At 38.0% G+C, this 18,058-nt stretch overlaps 1 protein-coding gene across 1 annotated transcript; it reads left to right on the top strand.

Moving 5' to 3' along the window:
* The first annotated feature begins 261 nt into the window (after positions 1–261).
* On the top strand, positions 262–14,146 carry CALM2 (calmodulin 2). Its single transcript, XM_068564342.1, has 6 exons — positions 262–382; positions 6,293–6,323; positions 11,855–11,998; positions 12,093–12,199; positions 12,623–12,758; positions 13,500–14,146. Exons 1-6 carry the CDS (start codon positions 380–382, stop codon positions 13,526–13,528), a joined length of 450 nt encoding a protein of 149 aa, XP_068420443.1. The 5' UTR covers positions 262–379; the 3' UTR covers positions 13,529–14,146.
* Positions 14,147–18,058: the final 3,912 nt, after the last annotated feature.

Here is an 18,058-nt window from a genome sequence, read left to right as displayed (position 1 = left end):
CAACGATCGTCGCGTTACGCGTCGCTACCACGATGCTCTTCCGCGCCGCAAAGTAGCGCCTCTCAGGCGCGACTCCACCGGCCCTTCAACGGCTCGCTGGGAAGCGAAACCCACTTACGCCATCCGTTCGCCCCCGTCCCTTTAGCGCTTGTATCGTCGACCACACAACTGTGGATAAAGGGGTCTCGAGAGGAGTTGGAGTGGAGGGGGTTGGCCGGGACTCGTTTGTGATGTTCCGTTATCTGGCGTGCGGCGGAGGGATCTGGCGGAGGGAGGTGTTTATGAGGCGCTGGGGGCGGAGGAGGAGAATTAGTCCGAGTGGAGCGAGCGAGCTGAGTGGTTGTGTAGTCGAGTCCCGGAGACCGGTAGCGCTTGCAGCATGGTGAGTGCGTCGCTAAGCTGCCGGCGCTCGGCCTGTGGGGGGAAGAGGCTGAAGCGAATTGACGAAAGAAAGGGAACTTGCCACCCTCACACTCTCCAGGAGTGGTTTTCGCCAGGGGGATGGCGCACATGAGGCTGGGGGCGCCCGCGGCCGTTGTGTCGCAGGTGCTTCCCCACCCCCCCAGTCTCCTCAGGGAGGTGTCCCCTAGTGTACTGGGGGCCGGGCGCACCGCCCCCGGCGCTGCGGAGCTCCTCAGGGGCTGGATGAGGATGGAGCCTGGGCGGGGGGCAGGTCGGCCCCCGGGGGAGGCGAGAGTGGAAGGGCGGGGGGGAGCAGGAGCGCAGAAGCTTTGGGTCGGGCATCTCGAAAGGTCAGCCCGGGGCCGGATTCAAAAGCCCAACGGACGGTTGGTGCGGACGCCAGGAAGCGCTTTTGTCCGCGCGCGGCCGCCTTGCGCCGAGGGGGCGGGCGGGAGCGCGCGAGGCCGTCAGCCCGCAGCCCCGCGGGTCGGGCCGGGAGGGGGCGAGGGGCGGGCGCGCTGTGTGGGCCGAGCCCGCGCGGCGCTGGGAGCGGCCGGAGGCGGGGCGGGGCGGGCGCGGGGCTGGGGCCGCCGCCCGCCCGGCTAGGCTCGCGCCTCAGCTGCTGCGCTGGCACCTGCAGGACTGCGGAGGTCTGGGCGGCCCGCGGCACTGCGAGGCCGGCCGTTCCGGCATAGGTTGGGGAGGGCAGCCTCGGCCGGTTCCCATCCCCCTCTGGCGGCGCGAAGGAAGCTCGGTGATTCCTGATCTTTTTGCTCCCTCTGCGCCTTGAGACCTAATTCCACCTCCCAGGCTGGACATTTAAAATAAAAAAAAATTTTTGAAGTGGTTTTGTCGTTGAAGGAAATGGCTGTATATCTGAAGTCAGGCGCAGCCTCCCACTATTCATCTCGTTAGAGAAAGCCAGAGGCTCCAGCTGGGGGGGTCTGAAAGGCATTTCCTGTTCACCTACCGAAAGCCAGCTCCGGGGTGACTGTCGTTCTGTTGTGAAAGTCGGTCTTACTCTCCTGTAACAAATGGAAGGATGCCTTTGAGAAGGGCCACAGTCCTCCTCTTGAGTGCTCACGTGCACGCCGTAATGTTAAAGAACCACTACCACACACAGTGTTGCCCCGCTCCAACCCCCTTGAAAATAACTGGTATTTCCGTAGAGAAAGTGCCAGATATCTTAACGTGCAGTTTAGTTCATTTGTACAGTAATGGCCGTCAAAGACCGTCGTGAAAGAAGGGGAACAGGGAATTTTTAAAAGCATGTTCCTGTCACTAGAGACCGGAACTCCAGTTCTTTCCTGTTTAATAATAAAAAAAAAAAACTAATGAGGGCGGTAATTTGCAATACTTATTTTGTCGTTTCTTCTGCCAAGTGATTACGGGAGATGGGTGTGTCCGGGAGGCAAGGTGACATCTTAAACAGGAGTTGGGAATCCTTGCCAACTGAAACCTCCAGCATGTATGGGCGTGGGGAGAGGAGTTCGCATTTGTTTGATGTACTCTTCCATCTTGATATTCTAAATTCTAAACTTGAATGTGCTGGTTGAGTTTACTTTTAGGTGAAACAGGGTGTACACTATAGGCATGTAATTAAGATTCAAAATTGTGGGGTAAATTTTTTTTTTTTTTTTAATTTCTCATATGAAAGGTAAGGTTTCTTCCTGATCAGTCTGATAATTGAATCAAGAGCTCAAATGGAGTTTCTTGGTGAGGCATAGAGTTTGTATCTACCCTTCGGGGTCCTTTGCCAAGGGTAGGCTTTTGTAGTTACTGTTCACATCATTGATGTTTGGGGGGGTTTCAGTTAGTTAAATTGACAGTCATTGTTAACTAATTTGGGAATTGTCCTCAGGTAATTTTATAGTTATAAGACCTGATGATTTAAAATTAGGACTCTGTAAAGTCAGAGAATGAACATGTATTTGATGTGGAAGTGGAATAAGTTTGCTCACATGGCTCTTGGGTTTACATATAGTCGATGCATGCTCATTGAAGGGAGATTGATTGCATTAAGAAGACTTGAGGCTGGGGTGATAAGTAAAAGATGTGAAGAGGTAGAAAATTTGGTCACTTCAGTCTAAATAAATATCCCATCGAACAGCAAAAAGATCTGTTTCTACTAGACTGAAGAAATTCACCAAGGCTCTATTAAAATATAGAAAGTTCTAGATTCAGCTAGAATGGTCAAATTTGGCCTTTAGTAAAGGTAATTTTTAAGAAGTAATATCTTCTAGCGTTTTCTCTTTTGGACCAAGATGCCGTGTAAGTGCTGTTCTATCAGAATGAAAGGTATCTTAAACTCTACTGAAATAATTTAGAGATTGCTTTTGATATAGATAAAACAAATACCCTGATTTCTGAAATGGTAGAAAAATTTTTACTTATGAAGCCTTTGTTGTATCTAAGTAGCACTTGGAGTAAACAGGAATCAATGAAGGGTGGAAGTTTGTTTCATTTCAAGCCTATGGACTGATACACTTACTCAGATGAATTTTGGATTATTTTTATACCACCTTTCACTAGATATGCTCCAAGGGTATCCATACCTACTTTTGAATGCCATTTTGGAAATGTTTAATAGGTATGTAATTTCCTTAAGGTCACACATGTAGTCTAGATTAGTAGTGTTTTTATCAGTGTTGACAAATCACCTGCATTTCTCCAAAATGCAGATTCTAGTCCAGTAGGTCTGAGGTGGAACCTGAGAGTGTACTGGTGCCTGGGAGCTTTCTCTAGAGTTGACAAGAGCAATAGGAAGAATTACATCAATATTTGTAGAAACAAAGGAGTAAGAACTAGTCATCTCTCTAGTGAGTTATTTACTGAGACAAACACACATTTTGATGAGCTTGAGTTTTCCCAGAAGTATAATTCTTTTAGTTCTTCTACCAAGAAAATGACTCTCTCCATAGACAGAAATGAGAACCAAATTTATTTGTATTTCATTGGAAAAGGCTTACAAATTACAGTGCTAGGGAGCTTTGTGTTTTTGCTTTTAGTAGGCTTTAATCTGAATGTTGCTGATAAAGGTTATTTTCAAACCTTGAACTCTGGGTTAGTAGTAAATACAAAAAAATTGTCTTTAAGTTTCCTGAAACATTGCAAGCAATATCTAGCACTTTCAGGCTATGTGACTTAGTGTCCTGTTTATTCCTTGAAGCTCATTTGTGATCTTTACTGAGATCGCAGACAGGATGGTGTGGGGCCATTAAAATTTTGACTTTTCGAGCAAAATTGGTTAATTTTAAAGTTTTCTTCCTGAGGCCTTCTCAGCTTTCGTACAAATGAGTCTTCTCAAAATCTCTTCCCGCACAACTTGTCGAGAGAAAAATCCCTGTTGTTTCTGCACATAGCAGTCATTCCTTCAGCTTTCGCACATGCTGCAGTGTCTTCCACACATTTGGCTTAACTAGTCCTAAACTGATGTGTCCTGCCACATCTGTCCCTGGGCTTGCAACTTGTGGTTTCACTTTGTGGAAGTAGATTTTCTCATCTTAAAGTTAACATGGAATGTGGTGAGTTCGCTGTAAAGGGCTTGATAATGCCCCACCTGTCTCCCTTCTGTGTGAAAGTTGAACTAGTCAGGTTGGTGTTTAACATTACATTGTAGGTTCTTTGGTTAATTAATTTATATAAAATAGTTATCACTGAACTCTTTGGGCTAGCCCTTTACATAGCTTCTCACTTACTGTGCACAATAACACTGCAAGGTAGGTATTAATATTCTGTGTCACAGGTGAAGTTGACAATGAGGTTGAGTAACATGTCCAAGGTCACAGCTATTGAGTGGCAGAGCTGGGATACTAGCCCAGCGATGACTCAAAGCACCATGCTTTTTTCTTCCACCATGCCATGTTGCCCTTCTTTCAGAAATGATAGATGTCTAGCAGAATGGAATGAGACTACAAGTAAATCATCTATAGTCTCTAACAAAGTAAAAATTAACTCAGTGGATTTACTGGGTTTTAAATCTTATCCCTAGAGAAAACAATCGACTGATTTTATACCAAATACTTGGAGGATTGGGATTTGTAAGGATAAAAGTAGATAATTTTTATTTTATAAACTTCTGCATTTGAGCTTAATTATTGGCTCTTCAATTTTAAGTTACTAGACTATTGGCTTTTTTTCTTTTCTTTTTTTTAAAGCAACGAATTGAGTTTGCATCAAGGTCAAATCAAAACTGTTTATCAGGGAAAGAAAACTTCTCCTCTTCTGGTTTCTTCTCAAATGTTCTCATGCTGTCTCCTAGAGAAAAAAATGTGATGCTATCCTATATTAAGGTTTTATCCTTGCCAGGGGTGTGTTCATTTAAAATGAAGGAAACCAGGCAGGGTTTATTCTTCTTCTCATACCAATAAGTGAATGGATTAATCATAGTACACTTGACTTCTGTAGGTAGGAATATTAGATAGGAGGCTATTTCTTGTCAGTGCCTCTGGATATATGTACCAATAAGCAATGAAATGTCCAAGGATGAAGGCCACATGAAGAACAAGGAGGCTTGTTATTTTGCAAATGTCTTTATAATATTATGGTGTGCTCTGAATTTAAAATTGAAGGTATTGGATATGTCTGACACCTTAGTGTTTAATTCTGACTCTACTAGTTAGTAGTTTTGTACTCGCGCTCGCTGAAATTTAACCTGAGCCTCTCTCCCCATCTGTGAGATAGGGTATTAATGATATTATTAATACCATTAAGGGTTGTTGTGAAGATTGAATAAAAACAACATATAGCAGGTGCCTGAATGTGTGTTTTTTTAAGTAAAAACAAGTAACTTTACTCCATTTGCTAAAAACATCACAAATCTTATGCTCACTTTGGAATTTCAAACATAAAGAGAAAATAAGTAGCTGGACTTAACATTTTGTAGGTAATGTACTTCAAATACTCAGAATCCTGGATTCTCTGCAGTTGCATGGCAGGTGAGGAGGAGTAAAAACTGGTACCTTTCATGTTGCTCCAACCAGGACAGCTTGGATTTTTGTCTTTTTGATAGTTTTGCTTAGTAATTTTTTTGTTGTTGTTGAAGTTTTGAAAATCACATATTTGTCCAAGTGAAGTATTTAGCCACTTACAGGGGAATTTTAAATGTAGTCCTTGTTCATTATTTTTGATTCAATGGAGATTTCTGGTATTAATGGTTTGTATTTACCTGAGGAGGTGAGCTTAAGTTTAGATATCTTAATTTTGAAAAAGGAAACATTTCTATTGGATCTATCCTTGCTTTAGAAGAATACCAATTCCAATTAAACTTTCTAGTTTGCTAGATTTGCTTTTTAAAAATTTGTGTAAAATTAGACTTTCAAACGTATTCTGAAATATTTCCGTATCTTAAACTTGGGGGCGAGTTAGCTTAGCTTTGAAGATAAGATGTGTGCATTTTCTGCCCACCTGTGTTTGGTACTAAGGAATGTTGAACTAAGTAAAGTTTATGGAACAGGGTGAACCTTGAATTTTTTTTTGTTTTTAATTTTTATTTATTTATTTATGGCTGGGTTGGGTCTTCGTTGCTGCATGCGGGCATTCTCTAGTTGTGGCGGGCATTCTCTAGTTGTGGCGAGCACAGGCTACTCTTCGTTGCGCTGCGCGTGCTTCTCATTGTGGCAGCTTGTTGTGGAGCACGGGCTATAGGCACGCGGGCTTTAGTAGTTGCAGCACGTGGGCTCAATAGTTGTGGCACACGGGCTTAGTTGCTCCGCAGCATGTGGGATCTTCCTGGACCAGGGGTCGAACCCTTGTCCCCTGCATTGGCAGGTGGATTCTTAACCACTGCACCGCCAGGGAAGTCCCACCTTGAATGTTTTTAAACTTGTTTCTGTAAGTGTTAAACTACATACTCTCAAGCCACTTAACTATTTCTTTGATCTCTTTGTAGGCTGACCAGCTGACTGAAGAGCAGATTGCAGGTGAGAAATAACTTTGCTAGATTATACCCATTGGATTTTATTATAAATTGATTCGCTGTTCTCAAAATAAGGTACTTGTATGACAGAATTAACTTTGATCTGTGTAGTAGATGGTAACAAATGAGTGTAATACAGTAATTGAACCTACTCTGGCAAGTGAGAAAGTAAACTTGACTATGAAAGATGTGTGGGGCTAAATGTAATTAAAGACATGTTTTTAGGTTATGTGGATATACTTTTGAGCCTGGTAGGGGTGGTCTTTGTTTTTCTTAAAGATTATCTTGCTGTAAAACATGAATTCTGGGCAGGTTTTAACACTTCAGCGTCATATCATTCTCCATAGGAAAAGAGGCCAAATAGTAGTTAATAGGTAACTAGAAATGTAAAATCAGAAAATGAATGTTGAATTTACCCTGGTTTAAAGTAGCTAATATTTTAACCTTAGAATTGCATATATGGTCATTCAGGGAATAACCATTTCTCTAGTGAAAAACTTAGATCCAAAAGTTAGCATTCTACTTTACAGATGTAGTAATTGGAATTTTATCTTAAAAAGCAGTGATAGCTGTTGAAATCAGTTGTAAGTTTTGTATCCTTTGATTTGCTATGGAAGTATGTGAAATTGCTACATAAAACTTGATGAGATGTTGTCAATACGCCGAACCATTAGTACTTTTGATTTTATTCTACTACTTTGAGATGGCTAGTTAACATCAAAATGTTGGGGAAACTTAATAAATGGTGTTTTGCTTTTTGGTTGCAGTGTTGAAATGCTTTTCAAACTCTATTCCTTGACTTTGATTTATAGACTTATTAACAAAAGCATCAAGCAGTTTTGATTGCCATAGTTTTCCTGGTAGGCAAGGAATTTCAAGAGCTCAAAATCACTAAAGCTTTTTTATTTTTTTTTTTAAATGCTAGAGTAAACTAAGAAACCCAGTTGGAACTGAGCTATGTAGCCCATTTAAAGTAAGCTCCACCCCTCATACCCAAATTTGTTGGAGCCAGAAATCATTAGTCTCCTCAAATACTCATCACAAAATAGTATTTGCTAGGACTGTGTAAAGTAGAAACCTATTAGCATTAAGGACCAATTTAAGCAGGTTTTATTTTTATTTCTTACTGTGCATTTGACTTAAACTGGGAATTTGCTTTTTAGGGTTGGTAAATTTGCATGTATAGGGTGTGTTGAAGTAGTCAAGCACAGCTTTGGAAATAATTTCTTTCTTCATTTATAAGTGTATTGATGAAATGTAAATTATTCTGGAGTAGTTTTCTATATAATGTCTTGAGGAAATGACTTGGGGTATTATTTCCACTCTTAAGTTCTTACCTTCTCTAATACACCTGTCTTTGCCTTTCATTTCTCCGTAGTCCCAGTCAGGTAGTTCTGCATGGCGCAGCGTGTTCACTTCGGGGTAGAAAATGTATTACTCAAGGTGCCAGTCACATAGTTGATGCTCATTACTCCTCTCCCAAACACACATGCAACTCTTTTAAAAAGTAGTTTGTGTCTGTTAAATATAAGAGGCTCAGTCCTCTGGCTGATTGCATTTTTGTAAAGAATACTTGTAGTTCATGGAACATTGTCTTTAAGATAAATTCTGTCTTTTCATTGGTTCCTATCATACAATTAAATTTCTAGTGAGAGTGGTAGGAAAATCTATTTTAGGTTCTTTCCATACTCTGCCTTTTCCTAGGCTTTTAATAAAGCTGTTCTTGGACCCTAGGTTTTAGTGAACCTTTTAGGTAGAGGAGCCAAAGCTTTTATGCTATTAAAATAAAAATCCTGTGAAATCACGGACCTTTTTATTTCCTCTGTATCCCCAGTACCTCCCACACAGTAAGGACTGAATAAATATTTCTTTTTTTTTTTTTTTTGCCATTTACAGTTTTATTAAATTCCCTTAAACTTTGAATAAATATTTCTTGAATAGATAAATTTTCAAAGAGGTGTGCCACACATGTATGTTCTAGAACAGTACCTACCCTATTCCTAAGAATTATTCTGTCTCCTCCCAAAGTCCCTCTCAATGTCTACCTTTGAGGTGAAGGCAAAAAATTTTTTTAATCTGGTAAATTGTAATTGCTGGTAACCAGTAATATCTTAGAGTCTTAGTTCTACTTGTGCTAACAAGCTTCATACATATAATGCAAGGTTGAGTATACTAAGGTACTTTTTATCTTCATCTGATAATCATTACTACTTCAGGTTTGAAATTCCTCTAACAAATAACTTAGTCTAGAAAAAAAGTATGCTTATTGTTTAGGTGAAGTTTCTAGAGTTGTTTACGTTACCCTGGTCTTAAAGAGCAATCCAGAACAGTCTAGTGTGACATCACTAACAAGTTAGTTTTGTTGATGACTCTGCCATGATGTCATTAGTTGTTGGTATTTAATATTTAAAGAAAAAATGTAAAATAATTTTTTTTCTTTAAAGAAATTTATGCCTAAACCATTAAACTTTTAAAGTTCAGTGTAGGGATAAAACTTATTTGATAAAAAGGTACTAATCTTACTCAACAATAAAGGTCTGGTACATGGCCTTTAAAGGATTAATAAGTTCAGAATTTTATAAATAAATAGAAATTGATAAACAGGCATTTGATTTTTCCTGTGATTGTTTCATGATGACCTGTTTTAATAGAATTATAAATTTATGTAAAAATATTTAGAAAGGTATCCTGGGGTTGCTAATGAACAAATAAAACAAGTAATATTATGATTTCTGAAAGTTTCAACTTGGGTATAACTAGAATGAATTTTGGGAGGTTCCATCAATTATGCTGAAGATAGCTGTTCTGTGACATTCAGGACCTGTTGTTTTCTTATCGTATATTGAGGTTTTGACTCCTAGGTTTATATTCAACTCATTCCTGGGAAATACTGTTTAGAATGATATGCTTCTATATATTAAGATTAAACTGTTCTGAAGCACAAGTGGTGAGCTATAGAAGCAGGTGGAATAAAATTGTACTTTTCAGTTTATTCTTATTTTAAGTTTTTGCAGGTGTTTCTGCCTCTTTAGTGTAAAAATACAAATAGAGATTTGGAATAAACCTTGACCTTCAAAGTATTTTTATTCCTTTTTGTATGCATGAAGTAAACACTAGTTACAGCATAGAAATGGTTTCATTTTCTGCTTTTCACTTATTCCAGCAAATATTTTAAGAGTTATTAGATGTTTAAACTTCTTGAAATTTAGAACACACATACATAAACTTATAGCATGCATCTTTCAGAATTTGTCGTTTAAGTTAAATCGTTTAGTAAAATGATTATGGCTAGTTATACTGGGAATTTTTGTACATAATGGTGGTGTCACACGATAACTGTATTATAGCAGAGAATGTAATGTAAATAAATACAAATCTCTAAGTACTTTAATTTTCTTGGAGCCTAAGTTATTAGGTGATAGATGCTACTGTGTTCCAAACCTAATAGTTTATATATTTCTAGACAGTATTTGTACATCCTGTTTTTTTAAAAAACCTGAGTGTAAAATGGAAATGTTTTCATCAAATTCTGCTGTTTGTAGGACTCTGATTTATTTTTGTCATTGGGTTGGTCTAGGTTAGTACTGCATATTTTCATAAGATCAGTCAGTAGTTTGGTACTGAGCTTCTGATATCAGGTGAGTTCCTCTGAAGACAAGTAATATTTAAATGGAGTGGAATGTTTAGCACTCAGTAGTAGTAAGTGGCACTTACTACTTACTGAGTGTAGCAAACTATAACTAGTCAGTGATACCTGGTCTAAAGCTAAGCAATTAAAAGAATCAAAGCAGAAGAAAATAATGTGATAATCCAAAAAGGTAATAGGACTCGGGTAGTTGTGTGGATAATTTTAAATAAAGAATCCATTTGGAGGCTATTGTGGTAGTCCAGATAAAAGATGATAGGGTCATTAGCCAAAATGTTGGATGTAGAGATGAGCAAAGAATCAGGCAGTATTTAAATAGCAGAATTCAGCAGGCCTTGACAGGTTTCAGGGAAAAAGAATTAAGGTGGTTTTTGTTTGCATTCTTAGGGTTGCTGAGGAGTATAGAATTGATTTTCATTGTCTTCCTTGAGGTCAGCCAGGGAAGATGTCCTGTAGGAGTGAGAAATAAAAATATTATGTTGAGAGAGATGAGTGGACTAAAGATGTGAAGTCTTCATTATTGGTGGGCATAGATGAAATGGCCAAGGAGAGAAAAAAGGATAAGAAAATTGGTCACATCTATATGTAAGAGACAAATAGGAGCAAGACCCTTGTAAGACCCAAATAGAGCAAGGCAGTAGGAGGTAGAAGGTAAATTACTGTTGTGAAAGCCAAGAGAAGTTTGAGAGTTTTCCAGTGTAGTTGTGGATGCTGCAGGAAAATGAGACCATCTTTTTCTTGACATTTATTAAGTAGTTATTTGCCAGGCATAGTTCTAAGTGCTTTACCTATACTAATTCTTAAATTTAGGAAGTAGGTACAGTTATCCCCACTTAACACACATGAGAAAGCTGAGGCAGAAAATCTGCCCAAGGTTATTTACATTACTAGTAAGTAGCAGAGCTGGAATTTTTTAGCCCAGGCAGTTGAGTTCCAAAGTCCGCTTTTAGTTTCTGTGCTGTATGCTTCTGTGTTTGCTTGCTGACTGGGCCTAATATCTTTGCTAGCTTTGTTAACTAGCTCATTTATATGCCCTTGCACTACCAAATTAAATCTCTGATTTAGTTTCTCTGTATTGAGGTATTCTGGACTGTTGCTCCAGTAGCTTTCCATGTAATCTAGTGGTGAATTGAAAGCAACATAATTTCACAAGAAGATCTAAAAGATTTTAGGCAATAATATATCTCTATTATAAGCTTGGGATTTTATATTCTGAAGAAAGGTCTAAATTTTGTTTTCAGTGATACAGCACTTAGTTAAAACTGGCCATTCATATCTTGATCATCCCATTGTTAACATCATTATAGATTATTTGGTGATAGTCCCTTCTGTCTTCCAGAAAAGGAAGCTAGCCTATTGCAGGTTGTTCTGAAGTTTAAAGTTTTTTGTTTTTAATTTAGTAGGTGATTAAATAGACTTAATTTTAACTTTGGGTATTACTGTAAGTAGTACAGTTGCTATATAGAAGTATGTATTTGGTAACAGTAGTTTTCCTTTTCTATTCTGAGTGTAGGTTAGATCTGTAATTTTGAATTGTGTTCCACAGAGCAGCTTCAACAGAAAATAGAGAAGGCAGTCATCTGGGGCTTTGAGTGTTTTCCTCTTTCAACAATAATTTGACTTTTATCTGGACTAGATTTTGGAGTTCCCTGTAAGATTTTAGATGAAAAAACGCTCAGGTAGATCAATATATGAGCATATGATTAGCTAAAAATGTTTGAAATACCACAAGGTTCCCCCCACCTAATCCTTCAGGAATCAAAATCCCATTTCAGGTCCTGTCTCTATATATATGTTTGCTTTGACGGTTGATTAATAACATTTCATTTAGGAGGTTACTTTTTTATTGTTAACCTGTACATTTGGATTGTGGTCTCTCTTTCAAACAGAATTCAAAGAAGCTTTTTCACTATTTGACAAGGATGGTGATGGAACTATAACAACAAAGGAGTTGGGAACTGTAATGAGGTCTCTTGGGCAGAATCCCACAGAAGCAGAGTTACAGGACATGATTAATGAGGTGGATGCTGATGGTAAGTCTTTTTAGTTTTAGGGTTTGGGAAGGGGGAGTTGAAGAAGTGGCATTTAAGTTCTGTTGTAATGTTTCAACTAAACAAACCATTTCAGGTAATGGCACAATTGACTTCCCGGAATTTCTGACAATGATGGCAAGAAAAATGAAAGACACAGACAGTGAAGAAGAAATTAGAGAAGCATTCCGTGTGTTTGATAAGGTAAAGTATCCAAAGACTGGATTTGTTCAATTCTAATTTGAGGATAAAAAGATACCAGGACCTCTTAATCTGTGAAGACTTGTTTTTCTGATGATTTACCAACATACTTTAATATCAAGCAAAAGCTTTTTAAGAATTCAGTGTAGATGGAGGTTTCCTAATAACATATATATTGCATTAGTTTTGTGGCGAAAGAGGCATCACTTGACTTTGGAACCAAGAAATTGTGATTTCAATATAGGATATCGTGCTTGACTCTCAGTGACATTTATTTAATATATATGTCAGCTATTTGTAAACTCTCTTTAGTTTGTATAGATTACTAAAGTATATTTTGCTCCCTAATGTGAAGTTTAATAAACTTCTATTCTAACTCGTTACGTCTATAATTTTGCTTAGACATTTTACTAAATTTTTTTGTAGGATGGTAATGGCTATATTAGTGCAGCAGAGCTCCGCCATGTGATGACAAACCTTGGAGAGAAGTTAACAGATGAAGAGGTTGATGAAATGATCAGGGAAGCAGATATTGATGGTGATGGTCAAGTAAACTATGAAGGTAAGTCTTTCACTGTCACTGCCTTATTCTGTGCTTTGACTTAAAGGTAGAGGTTCTTGTTAGGTATCTGATAGGTCAAAATTAGTGACTTTCCCCCCACCCCCCAGAAATGGAGATGCTAAAACAGTTACTGATATTTACCAACCTTTTGCTATTCAGAGTGTTGTGTACAGATTAGGCAACATCATTGTCACCTGAGAACTTTTTAGAAGTATTTATTATCAGATCCTACCCCTTTACTTAGAATCTACATTTTAATAAGATTCCTGGGTGATTTCATAATGCACATTAAAGTTTGAGAAGCACTGCACTCCAAACTATGATAAAACAATTTTTGTTAACAATTGTGGAACAGTGTGAAAAGCTTCTTCAAACTTATTTCAAGATCCTCAAAATTAAGGTGACTTTCTTTCATTGGATTCTCCTTCCCTCTAATTAGCTTTAAGTCTAAAATTGTACATGCTTCAGTTCAGAAGTATGATATATGATATTGAACTAAGCAAGAATGCTTTTTATTTGTAATAGCTTATCTAAAGCATTAATTTGGTTTATACATTAATAATCATAAATAATTTTGGTTTATGAAGGTCCAGCCTTGGCAGTAAACTAGCTTTCCTCTGTACTTTATGATAATTTTGAGGAAAGAAAGGGGAATGGAGACTGCTCAGTGATTGAGTAAATGTGATTGGTTTTGTCAGACTTTTGCCATTGACTTAACATTTTTGTGTACTTCTTTTTCAGAGTTTGTACAAATGATGACAGCAAAGTGAAGACATTGTACAGAATGTGTTAAATTTCTTGTACAAAATTGTTTATTTGCCTTTTCTTTGTTTGTAACTTATCTGTAAAAGGTTTCCCCCTATTGTCAAAAAAAATATGCATGTATAGTAATTAGGACTTCATTCCTCCATGTTTTCTTCCCTTATCTTACTGTCATTGTCCTGAAACCTTATTTTAGAAAAATTGATCAAATAACATGTTGCATGTGGCTTACTCTGGATATATCTAATAAGCCCTTCTGCACATCTAAACTTAGATGGAGTTGGTCAAATGAGGGAACATCTGGGTTATGCCTTTTTTTTTAAGTAGTTTTCTTTAGGAACTGTCAGCATGTTGTTGTTGAAGTGTGGAGTTGTAACTCTGCGTGGACTATGGACAGTCAACAATTGTACTTAAAAGTTGCACTATTGCAAAACGGGTGTTTTATCCAGGTACTCGTACACTATTTTTTTGTACTGCTGGTCCTGTACCAGAAACATTTTCTTTTATTGTTACTTGCTTTTTAAACTTTGTTTTAGCCACTTAAAGAAAATCTGCTTATGGCACAATTTGCCTCAAATCCATTCCAAGTTGTATATTTGTTTTCCAATAAAAAAAATTACAATTTACCCAACTGTTGCTCTGAATCTGAGTCATTTAATTAACTTGAAGTTAAATAATTTTGAGAATCAAGTGGGGAGGTGGTTTCTACTTGGTATAATTTAAGTTTAGATAAGTAATTTTTTTGACTACTTTAGACTGTTTGGTTTTTAAATTATAATACTTCCTTCAAAAGGTTTAAGTGAAAGATTAAGAAATATTTTGTAAGTGTACCTAGCATGGGGACTGGCATAAGGTAGGTGTTCAGTGTTGCTGCCTACCTTTTTAATATATTTTTCAACTTTGGCATTTGTTTATCCATATAGACTTCAGCCATGCAGTGATTTTTTTAAATGTGTTTAAAAACACAAAAAATCCAAATGGGGGGTGGGTCATTATGTTTTGCCTCTATTTTTTAATGTTTTACTCAGTGCTTTTTAATTCTCCTACCAGAAAACAGAGAATTTTCAGTTGTGCCTGCCTATCTGCAACATACTTTACAAATAAGGTATCTTTAGTAGTGGATTGACAGTAACTAAACCTTGTTTTAGTATTTGCTTGCTTCTAAACTATTGCTTTCTCTATAAACTACTCAAAAGGTGGTTATCAGGGTTTCTGTTTTTCTAACTACCTTTTAAATACTTAAGGAAAGATTGCATAGCAAAGCAGAGCCAAGATTAAAACATTTAAGTATAATAGTTACTTGATTATTACAGCCACAAGGTTTTTAATTTCCCAGGGGCGCAATTTGTTTACTGTGCATCTTTGACTATTTTAATATCACTATTATTAGTTCTACAGGAAAACGGAGAACTTGATGGTCAGTGAAGGAAAAGAATTAAGTATGTTTTAGGTAGGATGAAGGAAGTTAACAGGAATTGATCATCCTAACAGGGTATTATTACATGTTAGGCAGGCAGTACTAATTAGGAAGAGCTTCATTAGATGTAAGTTTAGTCAAAGGTGGGAGAAGATTCATGTGTCTAGCTGTTGAGGCACAATAATCTTGAATATTAAACATGGGCTTCGGAGTTTTATTGCAACAGTATTCAGATCATTGCTCTGTATAACTTTGAAGAGGTCAGTATTACCTGAGCCTCGGTTATCTTACCTGTAGAATGGGTGTAATTTACCCAGCTGGTTTCTAACTTTGTTTTTATAATAATGTTAGGTAAAGCACTTAGCATAGTTCCTGGTATTTGCATTAAGTGTTCAATCTATGCTGTTAAATCAGTTATGATCCTTGTAAAATGAGGGAATTGGGCAAAGTTAATATTGGTGCTTTTCCAGTTCCAATAGTTTGAAGTAAAGTTGATAAGGTGGAAGGGAAAAACACGTTTTTGGGGTACTTTCGTGTGTCATGTTACTGATTTTATATTCTTGTAATCTTCATGAAAATCACACAGTAAGCATTACATAATCTTACTCAAATCAGGACTATAATTTTAAAACCTTATCTTCACATCGTACCTGTATTACCTGTTTTATATTAGCAGCATCATGGTAATTGATGATTCTTTTTCCAAATACTGTCTGTAGCATGTTTGCTTTCAGATGATTCTAACCTAAACTATCACTGTTGCAGTTAAAAGTGATCCTGGAATATGTAGAATATGAAGTATTTTACCTAGAATTTTTATTAAAAATCTGATGTGTATCAGAGGCACTGTTGATCTCTAAGAAGCGTAGTCTCGTATTTGCAAAGAGAAATGGTTGCTCCCTTTAAAACTGCTGTAATGATAACCTGAAAATAAATCTTAAACTTTTCTCAGTGATATTATGCAAGACAGTGTTTTCTTAAGGGGACACTTTGTTTATTCTACATATTTAGTCTGTTTTATTGGTAAAGTCCTTGAAATCATTTACCCATGCTGTTTCTATTTTTGCGATACCCAAAACTATTTTCTCATCTAGGTGTTTCCTTATATTTCACACCTTGCATGGGTTTCTGGACTTCTCTGTACCTTTCATCATATTCAGTCTCTAGGGTACCAGTCCCTAGTCTGCTGAGCCAGTTTTACAGGCTGAGCCAAAATAAGAAAATGAAATGAGGCACAGTGACGGACTGGCTGTATCAGTTTTGTGAAAGTTTTGTTTTTTACTTGTCTCTTGGTCTTACTATTTCAGTTTTTGATTTCAAACCTGGTGCCTGGCTCTTCCCCTCCCCGTTTTTCCTGCTATTTTTAAGGCTGTGTTAAATGAATTCAGAATCCCAGTATTTCAAGAGAAATTTAATGGCGTTCTCCTGTGTCTTGCTACTCAAAAAGTCACCCAGAGTCACCTGTGAGAGCTTGTTAGAGATGCGGAAGGTTAGGCCCTGCCCTAGAATCTCAATCAGAATCTTTATTTTAACATTATTTCCTGGTATCTGTATGCACATTAGTTTTTGAAAACCACTTCTGTAGTCCATCCTCTGGTTTTATTTATAAAAGGAAAACTTAACAAATATTCAATTCTTCCTGTGTTCAAAGGGCTGAGAAGACAAAAACCTGTGTTCTGGATATGTTTAAAATTAGGGGAGACATGATTTGTCACAATGAGTCCTGCAATAAAGAGAGGAACAGGGTCCTTTGGAGTATGAGGGATTAGGCCTAGGAGGACTTAGAGGAGCTGACCCCTGAGGTTTGCCAGGCCATCGAAGAAGAGAATAGCATTTCAAGCAGAAGGGCTAGCATATGAGACAGTAGAAGAGACAATAGAAGTGTGAAGATGGCATGTTTGGGATTTGCAAGTATAAATCAGATCATGAGGTTCTAATGAGGTGAGACTGGATTGTAAATTTGTAAATTTTGCTTTTGTCCTAAAGGCAGTGATTATATGTTTTGAATGCATTGTGCCAGATGTGGTTCCAGACATTTCACTCAAGCTAATCACCCCATGTAGGTACCAATATATTATCACCTCCTTATAGACAAAGAGGCACAATAAATCAGCAAATGCAGCCAGGGAGAGGAATAATCAACGCAATGATGACAAATAGAGGTCAAGTTTGCTAAGAGCCTGAAAAATCCCCATTGGATTTGGCAACTAGATAACTGGCTGGCTTAGTTACTAAATGCAAGTTTAACTGAAAGTTGCCTGCACATGTCAGATTAAGATGGTTTTAGGAAAGTATGGGGGTGGGGGTGAGGAAAGAATTGAATCCACATTACTCTTGAAAGTTTGTGAACGGAAGTAGAAACTCCGTGGTGTAGTGGACAATGGGGCACTGGAGTCAGACCCCTGGATTTGAACTCTGGCTCTGCCACTTCTGTGTGATGCAGAGTAAGCTGTGCTAAACTGTCCAAGGAAGCTTGTTTCCTTGTTCATAAATGGAATTAATACCTACTTCACAGGGTCGTTTTGAGGATTAAATATATGTGAAATATCTGGAACACAGCAGATACTCCATAAAATGGAACTGTTAAGCTTAAGGGGACGTTTGTTTTTAAAGATGGTAATGTTTATAGGTTGAGAAGCTACAGCCAAGAGGTTGAAAATGAAGAGGGTCTATACGGATGGTAAAGGGTAATCCGTGGTTTTACAGCCTGTTGTGTTTAGTACTCACTCCACTTCTCAAAAGTGACACCCCCAGAACTTCCATCTGGAGGAGTTTAGAAACAATCTTAGGAAGTGGGTGCTATCCAAGGGGGGAAAGTGGTGGAGGGGTGGAGGTGGTGGTGGGATGAATTGGGAGATTGGGATTGACATGTATACACTAATATGTATAAAATAGATAATAACCTGCTGTATAAAAAAATAAAATTCAAAAAATGAATAAAGTGGGTGCTGAGGTTGATTTTTGCCTTAAATCTTAAGTATGCGTATCAAGCATGAGGTGATTTGGGAAAGGGCTGATGGAGATCCTGGGGCGCTTTAGCCTTTGCAGGTCTCCCTTGGCGCAGATACTTGCCGAGGGCTCTCTTGGCGACTCCCGCGCTCTCTAGGTTTCCTTACCACGC

This window comes from Eschrichtius robustus, chromosome 15, assembly GCF_028021215.1.
Source record: "Eschrichtius robustus isolate mEscRob2 chromosome 15, mEscRob2.pri, whole genome shotgun sequence".
Lineage (NCBI taxonomy): Eukaryota > Metazoa > Chordata > Mammalia > Artiodactyla > Eschrichtiidae > Eschrichtius > Eschrichtius robustus.
This window is presented reverse-complemented; position numbering and strand designations above follow the sequence as displayed.

Excerpts from the sequence above, each read along its gene's own strand:
- CALM2 (XM_068564342.1), top strand. Across the intron at positions 11,999-12,092 it reads TAATGAGGTGGATGCTGATG|GTAATGGCACAATTGACTTC; the intron begins GTAAGTCTTTTT and ends AAACCATTTCAG. Across the intron at positions 12,200-12,622 it reads CATTCCGTGTGTTTGATAAG|GATGGTAATGGCTATATTAG; the intron begins GTAAAGTATCCA and ends ATTTTTTTGTAG.